The following is a 20,602-nucleotide window of genomic DNA, read 5'->3' on the forward strand; positions in this document are numbered from 1 at the left end:
AATGAGCTCTTGAAGCTCTGCCCTCTTAGGCCGAGCGCAGCAGCTCATTTGCATTTAAAGGGCACACACTGAAATGGCGCGTTTTTGCTCAACCCCAAAAAGTGGCAATTTTAACACGCTATAAAAAATTATCTGTGGGGTATTTTGAGCTAAAACTTCACATACACACTCTGGGGACATCAGAGACTTATTTTACATCTTGTAAAAGGGGGCATAATAGGTCCCCTTTAAATTAATCAAAAGTGACAGCAAAAACATTTCTGTCATGACTGCTCTCTGAGTGTTTAGCATTGGTAATGGATATGGCAATGTTTATATGTTTGGTCTTGGCGGAATAGATCTGCTACACTGCTGCTGTTGGTTATTGCTGCTGTTGCTGCAGAGCAAGTACAGCACTTGCTACTGCCAATACATACACAACACGCTGCTGTGAGCAAGTAAGACATGCTGCTGCTGTACAATATAGCGTACATGAATTACCCATAGCAGATCTATACAGGTGGAGCTGGGGAAGGTGGAGGGTTTCTGAAAGTGCGCTGCAACTGCTACAGCAAATGCTGAGCAAGTATTTGAAGGCTGAGCAGCGAGCTTATTGGCTACTGATACAGCAGGAACCAATCAACTGTGCCCTACAAAGAATGATGTGATTGCAAGCAGATTGAGTCAAGAACTGTATTGGATCAGCCTGTGCCATCTAGAGACATCTAGTTTCATGACAGAACTTGTATTTATAATGTTATAAAATATTTCTATTTCAAATAAATGCTGTTCTTTGTATCAAAGAATCCATAAAAAATTAACTGTTTTCAACATTGACAATAATAAGTGTTTCTTGAGCAACAAATCAGCATATTAGAATGATTTCTGAAGGATCATGTGACTAGAGTAATGAGGCTGAAAATTCAGCTTTGATCACAGTAATAAATTACATTTTAAAGGGGTCATGAATTGAGAAATAAAAATTTCCTCTAGCTTTTGACATATTTTGACAGGTCATCATACTACAAGAGTATACTGTAAGTTTCAGAACTGAAAGCTACCTTGTTATTTAAAAAACAGCTTTTATTTAAACAAAGCCCAGATTATGACTGGTTGTGGAATCTGCCTATTTATTAAGTCATATGAAAGACTGCCTCTACAAAAAAAAAAAAAAAAAACACCTACTTCTATATTGTTCCCACTGTAGCCCCGATCACTGATTCGGACATGACAAGTAGTAGGTAAATAACAGACATGATGCTAACACTGGATTGAGCAACTAAGCAATAAACTTGCCTTTGAAGAGTGCAAATGTTGTGCATTGCCAGGTTATGGAAAAAGCTACATTGGATGCACAGTAGCTGCATTGGATTTGCAGAGAGCCTGAAAAAAAACAAAACAATGCTGTGCCTTATATTAGATCTGACAGGAATGGCGCAACACACTTATGTGATTTTTTTTTTTTTTTTTTACTGTGTCACTATTGCTTTGTTACAGATAGTTTGATATGTACAGATTATGTGTACATGTCTAACCAAAATCACCAGTGACCAGTGATTTCTGATATGTAATGATTCATGTAGGCCTACAGTCAGATGTTGTCTCAAATTCATTTATTGTCAGTAAATCAAACCAGTGTCAACTTCACATTGTTTCTCTTAGTAGTATGAAAATAATCTGTTATTTAAACTGTGATTAAATTATATATAGAAAGCGATCACAGAACGCTCTTTACAATCACTGGAGCTGTCAATCAAACAGCGCAAGGTTATCAGTGACTGAGTTCTGGACTTGTGCCAAAACTCCTGTTAGAATCATCGAATCTCTTATTGTGTTTGCACTGTTAGTTATGATCATGAAAGCATTCGTTAGTGTGCAGAAATCGAGTTACAATGACAAGATCACAATGTTACAATGTTCTGCTACAATGTTCATCACTGCAACTTTTCATGCCACAATCTCAATATAATGCTATAATCAACACTTTTCACGATTAGTAAACCTTGAGAACTGTAATAGTAAAAATGTGTTTTGAGAGTTCCACATGTAATACTTAGCTATTTCATATGCAAAGATGTTAGCCAATCACAGCAGTGGGCGTTTACACTGCAGTCTCACAGCAGACACGCCCCTTAAAACAGAGCGTTCAAAACAGAGGGCTAAAATCAGTGTAGGAAAAAATGCCTTTTATTTCTAAATTATGACAATTTTTGATGTAAAAATCATACTAACATTATAAGTGCACTACAGGAAACATTATCAAATAATGAAATAATGCAATTCATGACACCTTTAAGATATATTCACATAGTAATTTTAAATTGTAATAATATTTTACATTATTACTGTTTTTACTGTATTCTTATCAAATAAATGCAGCCTTGACGAGAAAAAGAGACTTCTTTCAAAAACATTAAAAAATAGTACCGATCTCAAACTCTTGAATGGTAGAGTGTCATACCAAGCCTGAATAAATCTAAAACATCTTAAACCAGTTTTGTGAACTGGATCAGCAGACTGATTGTAAAGAACTGACTCAAAAATCATTTGTTCAAATTCATATGGGTAACAATATTTAGAAGAGTAAACAATGACAGACTTTTCATTCATCCTTTCATTGTCCTTTGTTTTCTTTATGCAAAATATAACTTCTTGTTTTTTCTTTTGATTTTAGAGTGAAATATAACTTTCTTGGCAGTTTGGTGAAAATCCTTCCTCCCCTGTGTGTTAGTCTGCCTTCCTTGAGGATTATCAGCCTCTGCCTGTGGAGACACTGTACCTGCCAGCTATGAAACTCAGAGGCATCAAACAGCCAGTTAATAAGTGAAAAGTTGAGAGAAACAGAGCTTTCAAGACGCTTTCATAAGATGGAAAAGAGAAATGACACTTAACTAAAAATAAGCTCAGACACTAAGGTCATCCTCTCTAAACTAAATTTGTACATAAAAGCACCTTGAACGTAATCTGTCCGAAACATTTTACAGGAAGATGTGCTACTAATGAAAAGGATGTGATCATGTAAAAACACTGTCACTTCCACTCACTTGCTGTTTTCAGAGGGCCAACCAATGCAGAAACAATGAGCGATACGTCCTCTGATTTAGTGTTTAAAATTAGATGATGTCTGTTTGTGACAGGACTTCCTGAACATGAGTTCCTGCAGTTGCTTCTCACAGAAAAGACAGTGGAAGACACCGGAAGCTTATTTCCACCTCCAAACACTGTCCTTTACCTACCAGTTCCTGTTTACAAGGCTGACAAGTTAGCTGTACGTCAATGATTCTTTTCCTGAGAGATAAGAGGAAAACAAAAAAAGCAATAAATACAGGTGCTCCAAAGGGGCTCCAATGAGATTCGACTGATCATTTTTTTATATCACAATAAATAAAAACTGGTCAGTTTTTAGGCCATTAAAATGCTATTGTGTTCCTGAAAGTTAACTATTTTTTAACTGCTTTAAATTTACAGCCATCCTGTTACATGAAAACGGACATAAAATATTGATGACATGATGTTGCACTCACAGGCATATCCAAATCGTCCAATAAAATGCTCTCTTAAATGAGAACGTCTCATCCCAAAAACAATGGCTGCTTTTGACTAACATCAGCAAACAGCAAATCATGGTTCACATCTGTGATTTAGACTAAAGTGTCTTGGCTATTTAAAAAATAAAGGGATGAGCCTAAACTTCCTGTTTCAGTAGGAGACCCCAAAGGTTTGTCGTTCATTAGGTTTGTGCAATGCTATTACAGCTATTAGTTTTACAATCTATATTTTGGGAATTTGTAACACACTTTAAAAGTTGTAATAGCATGATTTTATATGCTTTTAGTAAGCATCAACCCTTTTTGGAGCACCTACAGCTTGGCATGCAAATACAGGGATGCAAATATTCCTTCAGCTGCATGACCTTATTTTACTTTCAGGTAAAACTTCGAATATGAATGAGCTAGAGCCCTGCATACATGAGTGCCTTGTCTGCTACCCAAAAAATGTCTCCAATCCTGAAGCTAATAAACAAAAATAGACAAAGGTAAAGAAAGTATAGTGTATTTAGACTGTACACAGCAACAGTACACTGCAAAAGCAACCTTTCCATTCCATTCCAACATCTGCAAATAGATTTTACGCACATGGGAAAGCTTCTAAAAGTAAGAGTTCACAAACAAACAAAACAATAGAGGCTCTTCCTGCATTTTTGCAAAACTCCAAAAATACAGTACCAATACAGTACATTCAATTCGCTGCAGTTTCCAGATGATTCTCTATTGGCTCGGGATGTAACGATGCACCGCGAGTCGGTTGAAAATCGATGAAAACTTGTGACGATTCAAGTCGGTTGAGATGTTAAAGGGTTAGTTTACCCAAAAATGAAAATTATGTCATTAATTACTCATCCTCACATCGTTCCATGCCCGTAAGACCTTCTTTCATCTTCAGAACACAAATTAAGATATTTTTGATAAAATTCGATGGCTCAGTGAGGCCTCCATTGACAGCAAGTTAATTTACACTTTCAAACACCCAGAAAGGTAGTAAAGACACATTTAAAATAGTTCATGTGACTACAGTGGTTCAAGCTTTATGTTATGAAGTGACGAGAATACTTTTTGTGTGGCAAAAAAACAAAATAACAACTTTATTCAACAATATCTAGTGATGGGCGATTTCAAAACACTGCTTCATGAAGCTTCGAAGCTTCACAAATCTTTTGTTTCGAATCAGTGGTTTGGAGTGTGTATCAAACTGCCAAAGTCAAGTGAACCATTGAAATTTAGAAACACTTAATGACGTAACGAAGCCAGGTGCGAGAGCAGCAAGCAAGTCAAATGTCAAGCGTAGCAACGGTAAGCGCTAAGGATGTTGTTAATATACACTAATAGCATATTAATATACACTAATAGTGCAGAAAGAGTTCCAAGTGTCTGCCTCATCTAACGTTAGAGAAAGGATGTATTCCACAGACTGAAGGAGAAAGTTAATTGTACTCTTTCTAAATGTGTACATAGAGTTTTGGTAACACTTTACAATAAGGTTCATTAGTTAACTACTTTAGTTAACATGAACTAAAGATGAGCAATACTTTCACAGCAATTATTAGTCTAATGTTAACGTCAACATTTACTAATACATTATTAAAATCAAAAGTTGCATTTATTAACATTAGTTAATGCACTGTGAACTAACATGAACAAATAATGAACATTTGTATTTTTGATTAGCTAACATTAAGGAAAAGATTAATAAATACTGCAGCAAATGCATTACTCATTGTTAGCTCATGTTAGTTAATATATTTAACTAATGTTAACAAATGACACCCTCCTGTAAAATGTTACCGAATTTTTAAATAACATGATTATTATAGCATATTTTTCTAAATGTGTTCAAAAGTAAAGTGTAAAGATACAAATTGTAGCAAATGTTAAAATCTTGCCTTTATAACAATGTGAAACCTCTGTCTCTGTTGTACTTAGATTTTACTTCTTATATCTGCAGCCTCTTGACCAGACAGACACAGCAGGAGCTGAGCTGAAACAAACCTCCTACCAAGAAAACAGCAGTGGAAGATCTAATTGGAGGGACCTTTTTGGGATTAGTTCTAAAATTTCAATTTAGTTTTGTTATTTGACCCAAGATATTTCAATTTCACAAAGAAATATGCAGCATTTTGTCTTAGAAATAATAAAAGAACAGTTTTTCCATTTATAATTTCTTAAATTTCATTTTGTAAAAAAAAAAAAAAAATTGAGAGAAAATTGTATCATGAAACCAGTATCATGAATCATATCGCATTGTGAGCTTAGTGAATCGTTACATCCCTACTAGTGGCAAAAAAACCAACAAATTTTATTCCAGTTCACACAAATTATGAATACTGGGGCAGATTATTGATTAATAAAAACTTATTTTCAAGGGTTACTTGCACAATACTATGTTATCATAGGGCATTATTTGTAAAACGAATACATTTTGATGTTTGAGTCACATAACCAGCTCCATATTGGGCTTTTTAGACAAACTTGCTCACCTGGTAGCACTTGCTATGTGGACGGGTACGAATCCAGTGAAACTCGAGTCATGATAAAAGAGCTCAAAGGCTTGCAGAAGCAAGCTAAAAAGGCATGGTGGCTTCATCAAATGCGTTTTTATCTCATGTTTGCTTTTGTTAACACTGTCGGTTAGGTTTAGTGTAAATGGTACATTATTTTCAAATGCAATAGAGCATTAACATTTTGGTGCCTCACTGGATATTTCATTTCCAAACTGCCGTAATACGTTCAAAAACCAGCGTAATAAAACACTTACAGGTCCACGTTCAACTGTTGCAGATGAAACTGAACGTGTTTTAGTGTCACTCATTAGACATATTACTTTGAAAGCATCGAGAAATGTGCAAGAAGCAACAATATTATTTTGCAGAAATGCAATAAGAAAAATTTAAATACTGTCATAATTTACTAATTTAATAAGCTTGCACCTAGCATTATTGTCACTAACAGAATTTAAAAATTCCATGTTAATTATGATTATCAGCAAATAAAAATTCACTCAACTCAAAGCTATTATATTACTTCATAAACCTTAAAATATTTTAATTTCAATCTAGTCAGGCAGAATCGTTCAATTTAAAAACATGAAGACAAAAAGTAAATATCAGCAACACAGACTTATACAGTTTATATTCCAGTTTGATCATAGTTCAATATTTAGTGATTTGATAATAGTGATTTTGTGTAATATAACATAAATCACACTTTAGCCTATAGCACAAATAGAAACCATTTAAATGTGCTTATAGGTATGCATTTATTTTTATTTAATGATATTTGTCAAAAAATATGACATCATCTCATTTCCTCATTTCCTATGTTCTCATCAAAGAGGAAATATTATTTTTTAAATGTCTGTGATGTGACAATACAGTCTCCCTTCAGAAACAGAAAAGAACTTGACACATTGACCAAGAGCTTGTGAAAACCTAGCTGCCTGCCTACATTCATGTATCTTGCACCTCTCAGTTCACAAAGATGCTTCAACAGGACATAGTGACCATATGAGATTCATTAATGAATCTTCTCTTATCAACGCTGAGATGAATGGTTAATTACAAATTCCACCTTTCTATTGCCCCCAAAAGAAAAAAAAAATCATATAGACTATGCTCATTGTCATTCTGCTGAATAAATGCTAATAACTGGACGTGAGCTACAAACCCTCTTCATTTAGAAATAACAAATGAACATCGTCCGGTTAATCCATCGTGTTTCACGTGCTCTGATGCAGCCTGTTGTCAAAGCCGAATAACAGACGAAAAAGCGACAAATAATACAAAAGCGACTCATTTGATTAAAACATAAGCGAATAAATCTTACCTCGGTCTATAAGGGCGTTTCCGTTCAGTTCACACGCTCGCTGTCGGATGTATCGCCGCACATCAGCTTCTTTCCCTCATCAGTTCGTTCTGTGGATCAGACACTCACCACGCCTTCCCCTTACCGGCTACAAAGACACAGACCGGGGCCATGCCGTTATCTGCACACACACGGGCGAGCGCGCGCGCGCACACTCACTCATACTATACCCAATAGTATTGTGTGGAGTGTGTGTGTGTGGATGCCCTAAACTACACACGCCCTCCGTTCACTGACAACATGCATAATATCGCTCGCTATATCATCACTGATGCTGCAAGGAAATATTGTGGAATTCGAATACATTAAGGGTGTTTTTACACTTGGGTCCGCTTTAAAAGAACCCCTGAAAAGGACCAAGTGTGAAAACATCCTAACTGTTCGTTAATCATATTGCTATAAATAACAATTAATAATGTAAGACACTTGATAATTAATTCAATAAATCGTTTAAATTGAATGACTTACCTCGGTTCAATGATTCGTTCCATCAGCGCTTTAAAGGCGTGGCCACAGTGACCGTTGCTCAGCGAAATTTCGCGGGTAAAATCCAGACTCCACGTGTTCGGGAGTTTCGTGTAAAAGGGTGAACAAGATCCCGATGCAGATTTCGCTCATTTTCAAGTTGTTCATGCGTGATTCTGTGTTCAGTGCTTCATGCATCTCTACACTATTGCCAATGAACAATGGACCTTTTTTTGGTCGCAAAATTCGCTCAAATATCGCTAATTTGTGACGTAAACTTAAGACATTGAAGGACAACAGAGGCTAATCCCAGCTAACAGGGAACTCAAAACTTTAGCTAATGTTCTGGCAAGGTTCTCTCAATGTTTTGAACAACTGTTCTTCTAACAGAACATTATCTGGTCTGTGATAATGTTCTCAAAACATTGGCACAAAAACGTTATTTATACATTGTTCATGGAACTTTTTCTGAAACGTTTTAGTTGGACATTCGTCTAACGTTTTTTAAATTTACTATTTTAAGAATGTTCAGAGACAAAAGTAATGTTCCTGTGATGTTTGCAAATTATAGGGAATGTTCTCTTAAAACATTTGAAAACATTGAAAACATTTTTTAATGACGTTTTGAACGATCAGAGAACATTCAGAAATAACGTCTTAATAATGTATTGGGAACGTTTTCAAAACATTCTTAGAATATATTTTAGCTGGGATGAATGCCTTAGTAGCTGTATGTGCTAATTAATTCAATTAGTCCTTCAAATTAATCAATTAATTGTTTAATTAGGCTAATAATTTCATTGAAATGGTAGTAATAACTTTGGATATGCTGATTAATTACTACTTTTACATGTTAACATTATGTAAACCTACCGAGTAATATTAATACATACTAATTATCCATCCATTTTGTTGTGCTGTGTGTATTTACATATTATTAGGCTTGTAATTATAGCCTACATGATATGTGTAACATGCACTAATCTATTTTAGCAATTATAAAATGTTTCAAATAACTTTTCAATTGATCATATTAGTAACTTGACAAAAGTCGTGATCATGAGTTGTAAATTAGAAAATCTTTTTCATGATAATTAAATAAAACCCAGGCAGTACACTAGGTGAAGATACATTAGCATTATTGAACCTGTAGTCAAGGCGCCTCCTCTACAAATGTGATATCTCGGCTCTTCTTTGAGCGACTGTAATTCAAAGTCATTACTCTTCACGTATAGATTATGCAGCGTACCACTGCTGAAAGGTTTTTTAAAGTTAAGTACATGCAAAACTGGATCGAATAGAGGTTCAGATTTTGGGGCTTGACAACAATATCCCAAACATCTGAACAAAGGGCCTGGTTTATTTGCATCTTCTCAGTGCCCACTGTGTGAATGCCCATGGGGTCCCCCTTCCCCATCACCCTCCACCCACAACACACACAAACACCATCTGCAGTGAAGAAGAAGCTCAATGATCATTCCAGCCGGAAGCTAAAATCAGACAATCATTGTGGGAAACCCACTGTATGCAGCTAAAAAAAAACATGTTCTAAGAACGTTCTGTTACTGTTCCCATTAAGTTATAAAAATGTTATTTCTGAATGTTCTCAAAACATTCAAATGTTCACATTGGACTTTTAGGGGCCATTTACACAACACCATTTTCAACTAAAAATGTAAAACTGTTTATGCATTTTGGCTGTTCATTTACATGTTAATGGTGTTTTGGGGGCCTGAAAACGCGAACTTAAAATACGTTTGAAAGTGCAAGTTTTCGTTATCATCTCTTACAGTAAACTACAAAAATGTAAATTTGTGGAAACTGTGATGTCATTACGTGTTCATTCTATAGGTGCGGAGTGTTTCTTTACAATGTGACATCGCCATCTACTGGCCTGGCATGAGTAATACAGTGTTTTTAGATGTTTTCACGGATCGACATGAACGGGATCGTTTTGACAACGTTGTCGTCTGTTTCCGTTTTTAGTACATCATTGTCCTTTTGTCAGGGAATGAACACAGACAGAGGATCCAAGTGCAAGAATAACAATATTTATTGACAGGAAAATGCTGTACAATAACTTCACTCCAAGGGTCAGTCGAGGCAGAGGCTGTGGCGTGCAGAGTGGCGAGGCACTGGGTGGCGCAGGGCTACAGCGGGTATCAGAGAACAAGGATAATCCAACCCAGAAAACAGGGCACACGACGAAAGTCCAGAAACCAAAAGCCAGGAAGAAACACACAGAGAACACGACACCGGGAACAGCCTGCAACGAACTGACAAAGACACATAAAGACAAGCACAATATATAACAACCACTAACAAGACACGGCTGGCAACAGATCGCAATCAGACCATAATGGGTGACGCCCACACAATCATTCACTCACACCCAACACACACACACACACACACACACACACACACACACACACAACAACACACGAGGGTGAGTAAGTGAATCCATGAACCGTGACAGTACCCCCTCTCCTATGAGCGCCTCCTGGCGCTCCCAGGAGAGCCTACCTGTTGATAGTAATCATCAATAAGAGAGTGATCCAGGATGTCCCTGGCAGGAACCCAACTCCTCTCCTCCGGACCGTAACCCTCCCAGTCCACCAAGTACTGGAATCCGCGTCCCCTTCGCCTAGCGTCCAAAATACGACGAACCGAATAAACGGGTTCCCCATCTACGAGACGCGGCGGGGGGGGAACCGGAACCGGCGGATTAATGTTAGCATGAAAAACAGGTTTGATTTTAGATACGTGGAATACGGGGTGAATTCTACGGTACGCTGGGGGGAATTTGAGGCGGACTGTCACCGGACTAAGAATCTTGGTGACAGTAAACGGGCCAATGAATTTAGGTGCCAACTTATTACATACGGAGCGGAGCGGAATGTTCCTGGAAGAAAGCCACACTTTTTGTCCGACGACGTATACGGGAGGCTTCAGCCGGTGGCGATCGGCCTGGGCCTTGGTGCGCGCTCCCACCTGAATAAGAGTCTCTCGGGCTCTTCTCCACGTGTGACGACACCTCTGGACGAAGGCGTGAGCGGAGGGGACCGCGACTTCGGATTCCAGACTAGGAAAGATAGGTGGCTGGTAACCTAGACTACACTGGAAAGGCGACAGGCCCGTAGCCGACACTGGTAACGAGTTGTGCGCGTACTCCACCCAAGGAAGCTGCTGACTCCAGGATGAAGGATTCTGAGCTACCCGACATCGCAACGTTCTCCCCAAATCCTGGTTGGCTCTCTCAGCTTGCCCGTTACTCTGGGGATGGAACCCAGATGACAAACTAACAGTCGCTCCCAGTAATCTGCAAAACTCCTTCCAGAATCTGGAGGTAAACTGGGATCCCCTGTCAGAAACCACGTCTACCGGGAGGCCATGAATACGAAAGACGTGATTAATGACAGTAACCGCTGTCTCCTTGGCAGAGGGTAATTTGGGCAAGGGGATGAAATGTGCCGCCTTCGAGAACCGGTCCACTACGGTCAAAATCACCGTATTGCCCTGTGAAGGAGGGAGGCCTGTTACGAAATCTAGCGCTATGTGGGACCAGGGTCTTGAAGGGACAGACAGCGGTTGAAGAAGCCCATCTGGGGAACGATTAGAAATCTTACCACGAGCGCAGACAGAGCAAGCCAAAACAAAATTGCGAACATCGCGAGCCATGCAGGGCCACCAGAATCGTTGCTTAACCAAAAACATGGTACGACTAACCCCTGGATGACAAGCCAGATTGGAATCATGGCCCCATCGGATAACGTCTGGACGTAACCTCTCTGGTACAAATAATCGACTCGGTGGGCACCCGGGCGGAGGCGTTACCCCTTCTAAGGCCGTGTGGACCTTCGACTCGACCTCCCATGTGAGTGAAGAGACAATGAGTCTCTCAGGTAAAATACACTCGGGAGTGGACGGGCGCTCGGAACGATCAAAAATACGAGATAAAGCATCGGGCTTGATGTTCTTAGACCCGGGACGATATGATAGAGAAAAATCGAAACGACCGAAAAACAGAGCCCACCGAGCCTGCCTAGAGTTTAGTCTTTTAGCGGATCTGATGTATTCTAAATTCTTATGATCGGTCCAGACGATGAAAGGTACCCCCGACCCCTCCAACCAGTGACGCCATTCTTCCAAAGCTAATTTGACCGCCAGCAGCTCCCTGTTACCAATGTCGTAATTCCGTTCGGCGGCGGATAAGCGATGAGAAAAAAACGCGCAAGGATGCATCTTATCGTCCGTGGCGGCGCGCTGGGAAAGAACTGCCCCTACCCCCACCTCTGAAGCATCAACCTCCACCACAAACTGACGTGAAGGATCAGGGGCGACAAGAATGGGAGCCGAAACAAAGCGGCTCTTCAGATTGGAAAATGCAGCCTCAGCTGTATTAGACCACCTGAACGCCGTTGCGGTGGAGGTTAAGGCGGTCAGAGGAGCGGCTAGTTGGCTGAAGTTGCGAATAAAACGCCGGTAAAAATTGGCGAATCCCAAAAACCTCTGCAGGGCCTTACGGGAATCTGGGATTGGCCAATCCACCACAGCCTTAACCTTGTCAGGATCCATGCGCACCCCCTCAGACGACACGATATACCCTAAAAATGGAACTGACTGTGCATGAAAAACGCACTTCTCCGCCTTGACAAAAAGCCCATTCTCTAGCAGCCTCTGGAGCACTCGTCTGACGTGTTGCACATGTTCCTGGAGAGAAGAAGAAAATATCAATATGTCGTCCAGGTAGACATAAATGAACTGATCGATCATGTCTCTCAACACGTCATTAACGAGTGCTTGAAACACGGCGGGCGAGTTGGAAAGGCCGAAAGGCATAACCAAGTATTCAAAGTGCCCTCTAGGGGTGTTAAATGCCGTCTTCCACTCATCCCCCTCCCTAATGCGAACCAAATGATAAGCGTTGCGCAGGTCCAATTTCGTGAAAAGAGACGCGCCCTGCAGCCGTTCAAAGGCAGAAGACATCAACGGCAAAGGATAAGTATTCTTTACCGTGATGTTGTTCAGTCCTCTGTAATCAATGCACGGCCGCAGCGACCCGTCCTTCTTACCCACGAAAAAAAAACCCGCCCCCGCGGGAGACGAGGAAGGGCGGATGATCCCAGCTGCCAGAGAATCAGAAATGTATTTCTCCATGACCTCCCTTTCCGGATTAGAAAGTGAATATAACTTGCCTTTAGGCGGAGAAGACCCTGGTACTAAGTCTATGGCACAGTCGTAGGGACGATGCGGAGGAAGAGAAGCAGCCCGGGACTTACTGAACACTTCCTTCAGGTCAAGGTACTCCTCTGGCACGTTTGACAGATTCACCGACGACTCCTGTAACACAGAACGAGACACAGAAGAACAGGCAGACAACAAACAAGACGCATGACACTGGTTGCTCCATTCTGCCACGGACCCCTGACCCCACTCGATCCTGGGCTTGTGCTTGAGCAACCACGGATGACCCAAGACGACCGGATGAGTAGTAGATCTAGAAATAAAAAATGGCAACTGTTCAGTGTGATTACCGGAAGTGATGACGGTTAAGGGCTCCGTGGCGTGTGTGATGGTGGGTAGCTTCTGTCCATTAAGGGCGATGACAGTTATGGCATGTTCCAAAGGGTGAATGGGTATGTGCAAACGCGTGACCAGATCATAGTCCATGATGCTGCCCTCCGCCCCCGAGTCGACCAGAGCCTGGCAGGTGTGATGCCCCGATACCCACTGTAGTCTCACCGGGAGGAGTGTCGCAGATGAGGATTTATCCAAGGAAAGACCACCCGACAATAACCTCGGTACTACTGTCGGGCTCTGCCTTTTACGGGACACTCCCTAAGAAAATGCCCCGCCCCTCCACAGTACAAACACAGTCCCATCTCTCTCCGGTGTAATCTCTCCTCCCGGGAGAGCCGAGCTCTACCCACCTGCATGGGTTCAGGATCGAACGGGGGACCGACCGTGTTAACTCCGCTGGCACCGCTCTCCTCCATTTCCTCGAAGCGCGCTACGGGCCTCTTACGCGCCGCGCGTTCTTGCAAGCGAGCGTCCACCCGCAGCGCGAGCTCAATGAGACCGTCGAGACTGGTGGGTAGATCCAGCTGGTAAATCTCCTGCTGAACACGGTCGGCCAACCCATGCAGGAACATATCCCACTGCGCCTCCTCGTTCCACTTGCATTCCGCTGCCAGGGTGCGGAATTTGATGGCGTAATCAGACACTGGTTGGATTCCCTGCCGCAGATCCGCGAGTTTGCGCGCGGCCTCCCGTCCCGCCACCGAACGGTCGAAGACCCGTCTCATCTCCTGCGACAGGGTGTGGAATGAGGAGCAGCACTGATGTTTGTTCTCCCACACCGCTGTTCCCCACAACGCTGCGCGTCCCGTCAGAAGCGTCATGACCAACGCGACTTTAGATTCCTCAGAAGAAAACGTGTTAGGTTGCAAAGAGAAATAAATAGAGCACTTCGTTAGAAAGGCTCTACAAACATCTGGTTCTCCAGCATACCTCTCTGGTGCAGGAATACGCGGCTCTTGTTGACTGCTGACGTTGGCGGATGGGTGGGGAACAGACGGTGGAGCTGGCGCAGTGGGAGATGAAAGATGTTGAACCTGGGTAGATAACTCAGCCACCTGCGCCACCAACGCCTGAACGGCACGAGCAGTGGCCACCACTTGCTCGTCCTGATGATCCATCCGTTGAGCACTCCTGCTCAAATACTCCTGAAGATCCGACGACCTTGCTGGATCCATAAGTGGTCAGTTCGTTCTGTCAGGGAATGAACACAGACAGAGGATCCAAGTGCAAGAATAACAATATTTATTGACAGGAAAATGCTGTACAATAACTTCACTCCAAGGGTCAGTCGAGGCAGAGGCTGTGGCGTGCAGAGTGGCGAGGCACTGGGTGGCGCAGGGCTACAGCGGGTATCAGAGAACAAGGATAATCCAACCCAGAAAACAGGGCACACGACGAAAGTCCAGAAACCAAAAGCCAGGAAGAAACACACAGAGAACACGACACCGGGAACAGCCTGCAACGAACTGACAAAGACACATAAAGACAAGCACAATATATAACAACCACTAACAAGACACGGCTGGCAACAGATCGCAATCAGACCATAATGGGTGACGCCCACACAATCATTCACTCACACCCAACACACACACACACACACACACACACACACACACACACAACAACACACGAGGGTGAGTAAGTGAATCCATGAACCGTGACACCTTTAGGGTACGTTTACATGACAACGATGTACTAAAAACAAAAAAAAATTTTCTAGATGACAATGTTATGAAAACTATCCCCGTTTACACGGATCCATGAAAATGACTAAACACGCTGTATTACGCATGCCAGACAAGTAGTTGGCGATGTCACTTTGTAAAGAAAGTGATAAAGATAAAGATAAATCGGAAGTCTCGCACATTCACAGAAAACACCTTATTTTCACGTTGACAAATAAGTTAGATAGACTAAACACGTACACATGTGCATGCCATCACCGTTTTCACAGATTCAGGTTTTTGCAGTTTACACGGAGATGATAACGGTATCGTTTTCAAAAACTTGCACTTTGAAACGAATTTTCAAAAGTTTGTTTTCAGGCCACCAAAACGCCGTTGTAGTGTAAATGGTCCATGTAGGGTAGACCAGGTACAGTTGGTACACTTTTTGCTTTTTCCGTTACCACACAAAAACTAGGGACTAAAAAGAAGTGATTTTTCATGACATTTCCTTTACTTGTCTACTAGAATATTAATAATTATTAACATCTATAAGTAGGTCATATTTGCCACAATTAGTTCATAAACACAAGAAGCTTTTTTGTTCCAACTGTACCCATGTCGGGTACAGTTGGAACAGTACCTGAGTACAGTTGAGACACCCATCCGGAATGCTGTAAAGCTGCCTAACCAATTCACTGCAAATGTAAAATACCTTTAAAAATGAGAATTCAACAGTTTTTATTTCCATTCAGTATTTTATTTGATTATTTGTTTAGTTAAAAGTAGTTCATTTGTAAAACATTGTACAGTAATGGCAAACAGCGATATAATATTTAATTTCAGTTCATCATTTTAATAGTAACAGCTGAAAAGTTGAGTAACAGTAAAAAACATTGAACAATTGCAAACAGCAATAATAAAACAGATCAAATCTATTAACTTGTGATCTTACATCGTGCAATTAAACTGCATGTGCCGCAATAGGATTCTATAGTCCGGGTACATTTGATACATTGTGTCTAAACTGTACCCCGCTGACCACCTCGAACATTTCTCTAGATTTTACGATGACCTTGCATGACACAAAGTCATGCAAAATGTCAGTTTTTAGAGCACAGATTAAGGTTTACGAAAATGTAAGTTAATTTTAACAGTCATGTAAGGATGAGAAGCTATTCAATGTGGAAGGGACATGGTGGAGTGAAAAAATTACCTTAGAAAAAAAAACTTTCGCCTATATCTTCGGACTGGAGAAGCGCATGTACTTCAAATGTCCCACAATCGAAGAGGGCGCTAATACGCATGTGCGAAGCAAATATCACAGATCAGACTTGCTGCGAACGCAAGTTATTTAAGGTGTTTCAACTGTACCCATGTACCAACTGTACCTGGTCTACCCTACGCTTTGATCATTTCATTTCCTATTTGGAATGGAATAACGAGAAATGAAAAGACAGCTTTTTATTCGTTTTTTTCGTTTAGTTTAACAAGCGGAAAAATAGATTTTGGCCCGATTTCTCATTTTTCATTTGTGATTTACAAATCGGTTTGTGATTTACAAATGGATTCGATATTTCATTCGCACATGTTCTGCGCCGCCCACATGTGCGAATGAAATATCTAAATATATCGAATACTGATTTTTAAAGACAATTAAAAGATTTTGTATGTTTTATTTAATTTAGCTCCTTCCTGTGATATGGATATAGTATATTCTGTCTGTCAGTCAAAAAAAAAAAAAACACACACACACACACACAAAAACAACAACAACAACAACAACAACTAAACAGATCGAGATGTAAATGTTTGTTTCTTATTAAATTGATTACTAAAACACATCACATCGGTTGTCCACATCATGGAGATGGTGTATAGAGTCACTTCCTGAAATCTTCAGTCTGACACAGAGTGTTTCTCATTTAAAGTCATTGCAACTGTTTGTAAATGTAGCTATTGCCTGTCAGGCTGTCACATTACAATGCTGAATGCCAAATGTCATATTGTAATGCTGAGACTAATCCTTTGTTTATTTCATTTCCACCCTGATAGTCTGATAATGAACTGGAACCGACCTGCAGCAACAGAGTCACTGTAAACCTTTTGAGAAATGACTATTTTTCCACTTGAAGAACATCTTTACTTTTTATTGTGCTACAAATGTTGTGAATGTTTAAGATGCACAAAGCAAAAATAAAATAAAATATTCAGGTAGAATAGCCTGATATAAGACCAAAACATGCCAAATATTTTCCAGATGCTAGTCTTATCATCACAGTCAGAGTCAGACTGTATAAAGAAAAATACGAGCGTGTGATGATGTGATTTCATTGATTTGATTATACTGCCATCGTGTGGACATTGATTGTACTTTAAGTAAACTTCGTTTAAAGGCAGTGTTTATCTGCGGTGAGTGATAACAAATCTAAAGAAATGTTAATGATAATTTAGCAATTAAAATGTTACTGTTCATAACGTAAAAAAAGAACAATTTTATTTGTAGCCCAAGTGAAAAAGTTGCTGTAAGGGTAACGCCCCCTTTTCGTGTGCCAGCCAATGAAAAGATGCTGACACAAGGCTGTCGTTCTTCCTGGGATTTGTAGTTCCAGGCTTCATTTGGCTGCATTCGCAGTAAAACAGTTAACGCAGTTAGCGGACTACAAATCGAAACTAGCGGACTACTGGAGCGCGCGGGGGACTGACAGCTTGACATCACGGTGGCTGGCACTTCGTGCGTCTGAAAGTACGGCACTGAAACTGACGTATTATTTTCCACCTGGGAGCTGACGAAAGTTGACAACTTTGAAAATGCAGTCGGAATCGGGGATTGTGGCCGACTTTGAAGTCGAAGATGAATTTCACGAAGAGCCTAAAACGTATTACGAGTTGAAGAGTCAGCCTCTGAAAAACAGGTCTGTGAATGGAGCGTTTGACAGCTCTGAAATAATGCATTTTCTCTAGTGCATGCTTTACAAAGTCTTACATGCTCAGAAAAGATTGTGCCTGGTTTAACGTTTTATTAGTTATTCTATCAGTCTTACTAATAAGAATCAGCTGCGCTCTCTCCATCCACGCAGCAAGCGACGCGACGCGACAGATTAGGATCAGCGGCCGCTTGCAGCGTTTACAGCCGCGCTCATTTTAATAGAAGCGCTCGAGTTGCGTCGCGTTTCGTGCCGCGTATATGGGTGTTACAGTAGACAACGCCTTAGGATACAGCATCATCATCAAATATTTACTCATGTAGCCTGTGTCTGCGTATGAAGATCTCACTGAAACTGTTTAAACGCGTAATGAACTTGGGTGACACTTTCTAATCACTTTTAAACCATTATGCAAAGCAGGTCAGTAGTCCCCCCCCCCCTCCCCCCCCCCCCCCCCCAACCCCGAGGAGAACCCGGGGCTAGTTGTCGCACTTTTTATTCCAGTGAATATTTTAGGGTGGATTCTTTTTTGGAAGTTAGTTTTGACTACAAAACATACTGAATATTTCCACCGCTGGCGCCGCAGGATAATTCAACATACACTTATGTTTTGTAACAATAGCAGTGCATGTTTTGCAGCAAAACTATAATAGTTGTTTTAAAACAAAACAATGAGTGAAAACAGCGAATGTGTAAAAGACAGCAAATAAAAATATCAGGCATTGTTTTGTCTAACAAATAATCTAATTAATAGATTGTGTAAGTTTATATTTATTATTTTGAAACACTTGTGAGCTTGCCATGACTTGAGAACACAGTTGAATCTTTTGGTTAAAATCTAACAACATTATTTATAGGTTATCATGTATAGTAAAGTCTTGCCTGAATGTATGTCAGTGTAGTTTTAAAATATACATCTTGTGACAACTAGCCATAGTCTCATCTGAATAAAAATAATTTTTGGATCAAAGTTTCAAACCATTGTAACTAAAATTATTACGTAATGACCTGCATTATATAATGCAATGGAAGTTGTTATAAAGTGCTCCCAGCAGAGAGTTTTGAATGAGAACTTGAAATGAGAACTTTCATAGCAGACTGTATTTACAAGTTTATATATATAAAAAATAATTTTAATGAAATTATTATTATGGGCAGTTATGAGTGACAGGTGTACCGGATGCATATTTTATTTTATTTTATTTTATTTTATTTTATTTTAATCTGCAGCATGAAGAAACGCCACTGAAATGAGCATACAGTTGAATTTCTAGAAATTCTGAAAACTGAGACAAAGATGTAAGTTTTAACAGACAAAGTGTTTGATTTTAACGCTGCTTATAACATTCAGGCAAATGTTTGAACAGATCAAAGATCTTAGCTGCTAGAAAACATTTCACATGCTTTCTATCAACTTCTATATGAGTTCTGAACTAAATTAGATATCTAGTGGACATGTCATGCATGTTCACAGATGCTTGTGCGACTTCATTGAACTCCTCATGCTGTAAAGTTTGTTAGCTGTAAGCTGATGTGATTTTTTTTTTTTTTAGGTCTTTTTGATATTCAGTATGTGCGTATACAGTCACAGCGCCTGAAGCTTTAGTTTCTGAATGCTCAATTTACAGTTTATCAAACAAATGCTAAGCACCCCCCCTCTCCCACCCCATCAGCACTAAATGCGTTTTCCCAGACTGTTTCACCATGACAGAGTTCCATGAAGCTTCATTGGCAGACGGAGAGATCTTAATTTAGATGAGGCAGACAGCTCAGGCCGCCATGAGGTGAAAATTAACAACATAAATTTAGAAGTGCAGGCTAATACCACAGATGCAGTGCATGAATTTTGGGGGCTATTTTGGTTTGTTTCTAAAATATTGAGCATAATATCAGGTGTGTTGGATCACAGTATGATGCAAAATTTTACACTGAAATTCTGTCATTTCGCTTTTGTTGGAATGCATGCTTTTATAGGTTTCCCATGATCATGGAAAACCATAATCAGGGATTTTTGTGATTTTCAGGCATGGAAAAGTTTTTTTTTTTTTGATGACTGATGAGCTCTATAAGTTTGTATCAGCAAGAAATTGCTTTTTGTGAGTATGACCTTTAAAATCATAATCCATTGGAAATGACTGGAAAAGTCATGGAAATTCATTAGTTAAAAGCTGTGGGAACCCTGTTTGTTTGGCCCTGTCTATTTTTGCTATTCATTAAATGTATCAGAGCTAGGGTTGGGAAGCGTAAGAAATTTTCTGGTTCCGATTCTGGTTCTGCCTAACGATTCTGGTTCCGATTCCGGTTCCATTAAAATAATTAAACAACCAATAAAAAATAGTAGTAAGGGGAAAATGCACAATGCTCAACTCAAACAGTGCTTTTTGTTTTTATCATTCTTGTAAAATGAATTTAACAGACTGCTAATCTCAACTCTCAAAAAACAGATTTGAATGTCGCGATTTTATTTTTGTCATAGGTTTAATATACACGGGTGAATCGTTGTCATTTAGGGATTAGATCATGTGGGTGATGAAATCGAGAACGTGGAAATTAATTGTGCAGC

The 20,602-nt window shown here is 40.1% G+C and overlaps 2 protein-coding genes across 5 annotated transcripts in view; one reads left to right on the plus strand and one right to left on the minus strand.

Annotated features, from left to right (window-relative positions):
- The window catches only part of frmd4bb (FERM domain containing 4Bb), an 80,788-nt gene extending 73,261 nt beyond the window's left edge, over window positions 1–7,527 (minus strand). Inside the window, exon 1 of the mRNA XM_051880931.1 lies at window positions 7,359–7,527. The gene's annotated coding sequence lies outside the window, so the exon portion shown is untranslated. The remainder of the gene's footprint in view (window positions 1–7,358) is intronic.
- A 10,250-nt stretch (window positions 7,528–17,777) lies between these two features.
- The window catches only part of mitfb (melanocyte inducing transcription factor b), a 74,067-nt gene continuing 71,242 nt past the window's right edge, over window positions 17,778–20,602 (plus strand). For all 4 annotated transcript variants that reach the window (XM_051880943.1, XM_051880945.1, XM_051880948.1 and 1 more), the window contains exon 1: window positions 17,778–18,027. In XM_051880943.1, the coding sequence (XP_051736903.1) occupies window positions 17,924–18,027 (104 nt within the window). In that variant the 5' untranslated portion in view covers window positions 17,778–17,923. The remainder of the gene's footprint in view (window positions 18,028–20,602) is intronic.

This window comes from Ctenopharyngodon idella, chromosome 22 (assembly GCF_019924925.1).
Source record: "Ctenopharyngodon idella isolate HZGC_01 chromosome 22, HZGC01, whole genome shotgun sequence".
In the NCBI taxonomy this organism is placed as follows: Eukaryota; Metazoa; Chordata; class Actinopteri; order Cypriniformes; family Xenocyprididae; genus Ctenopharyngodon; species Ctenopharyngodon idella.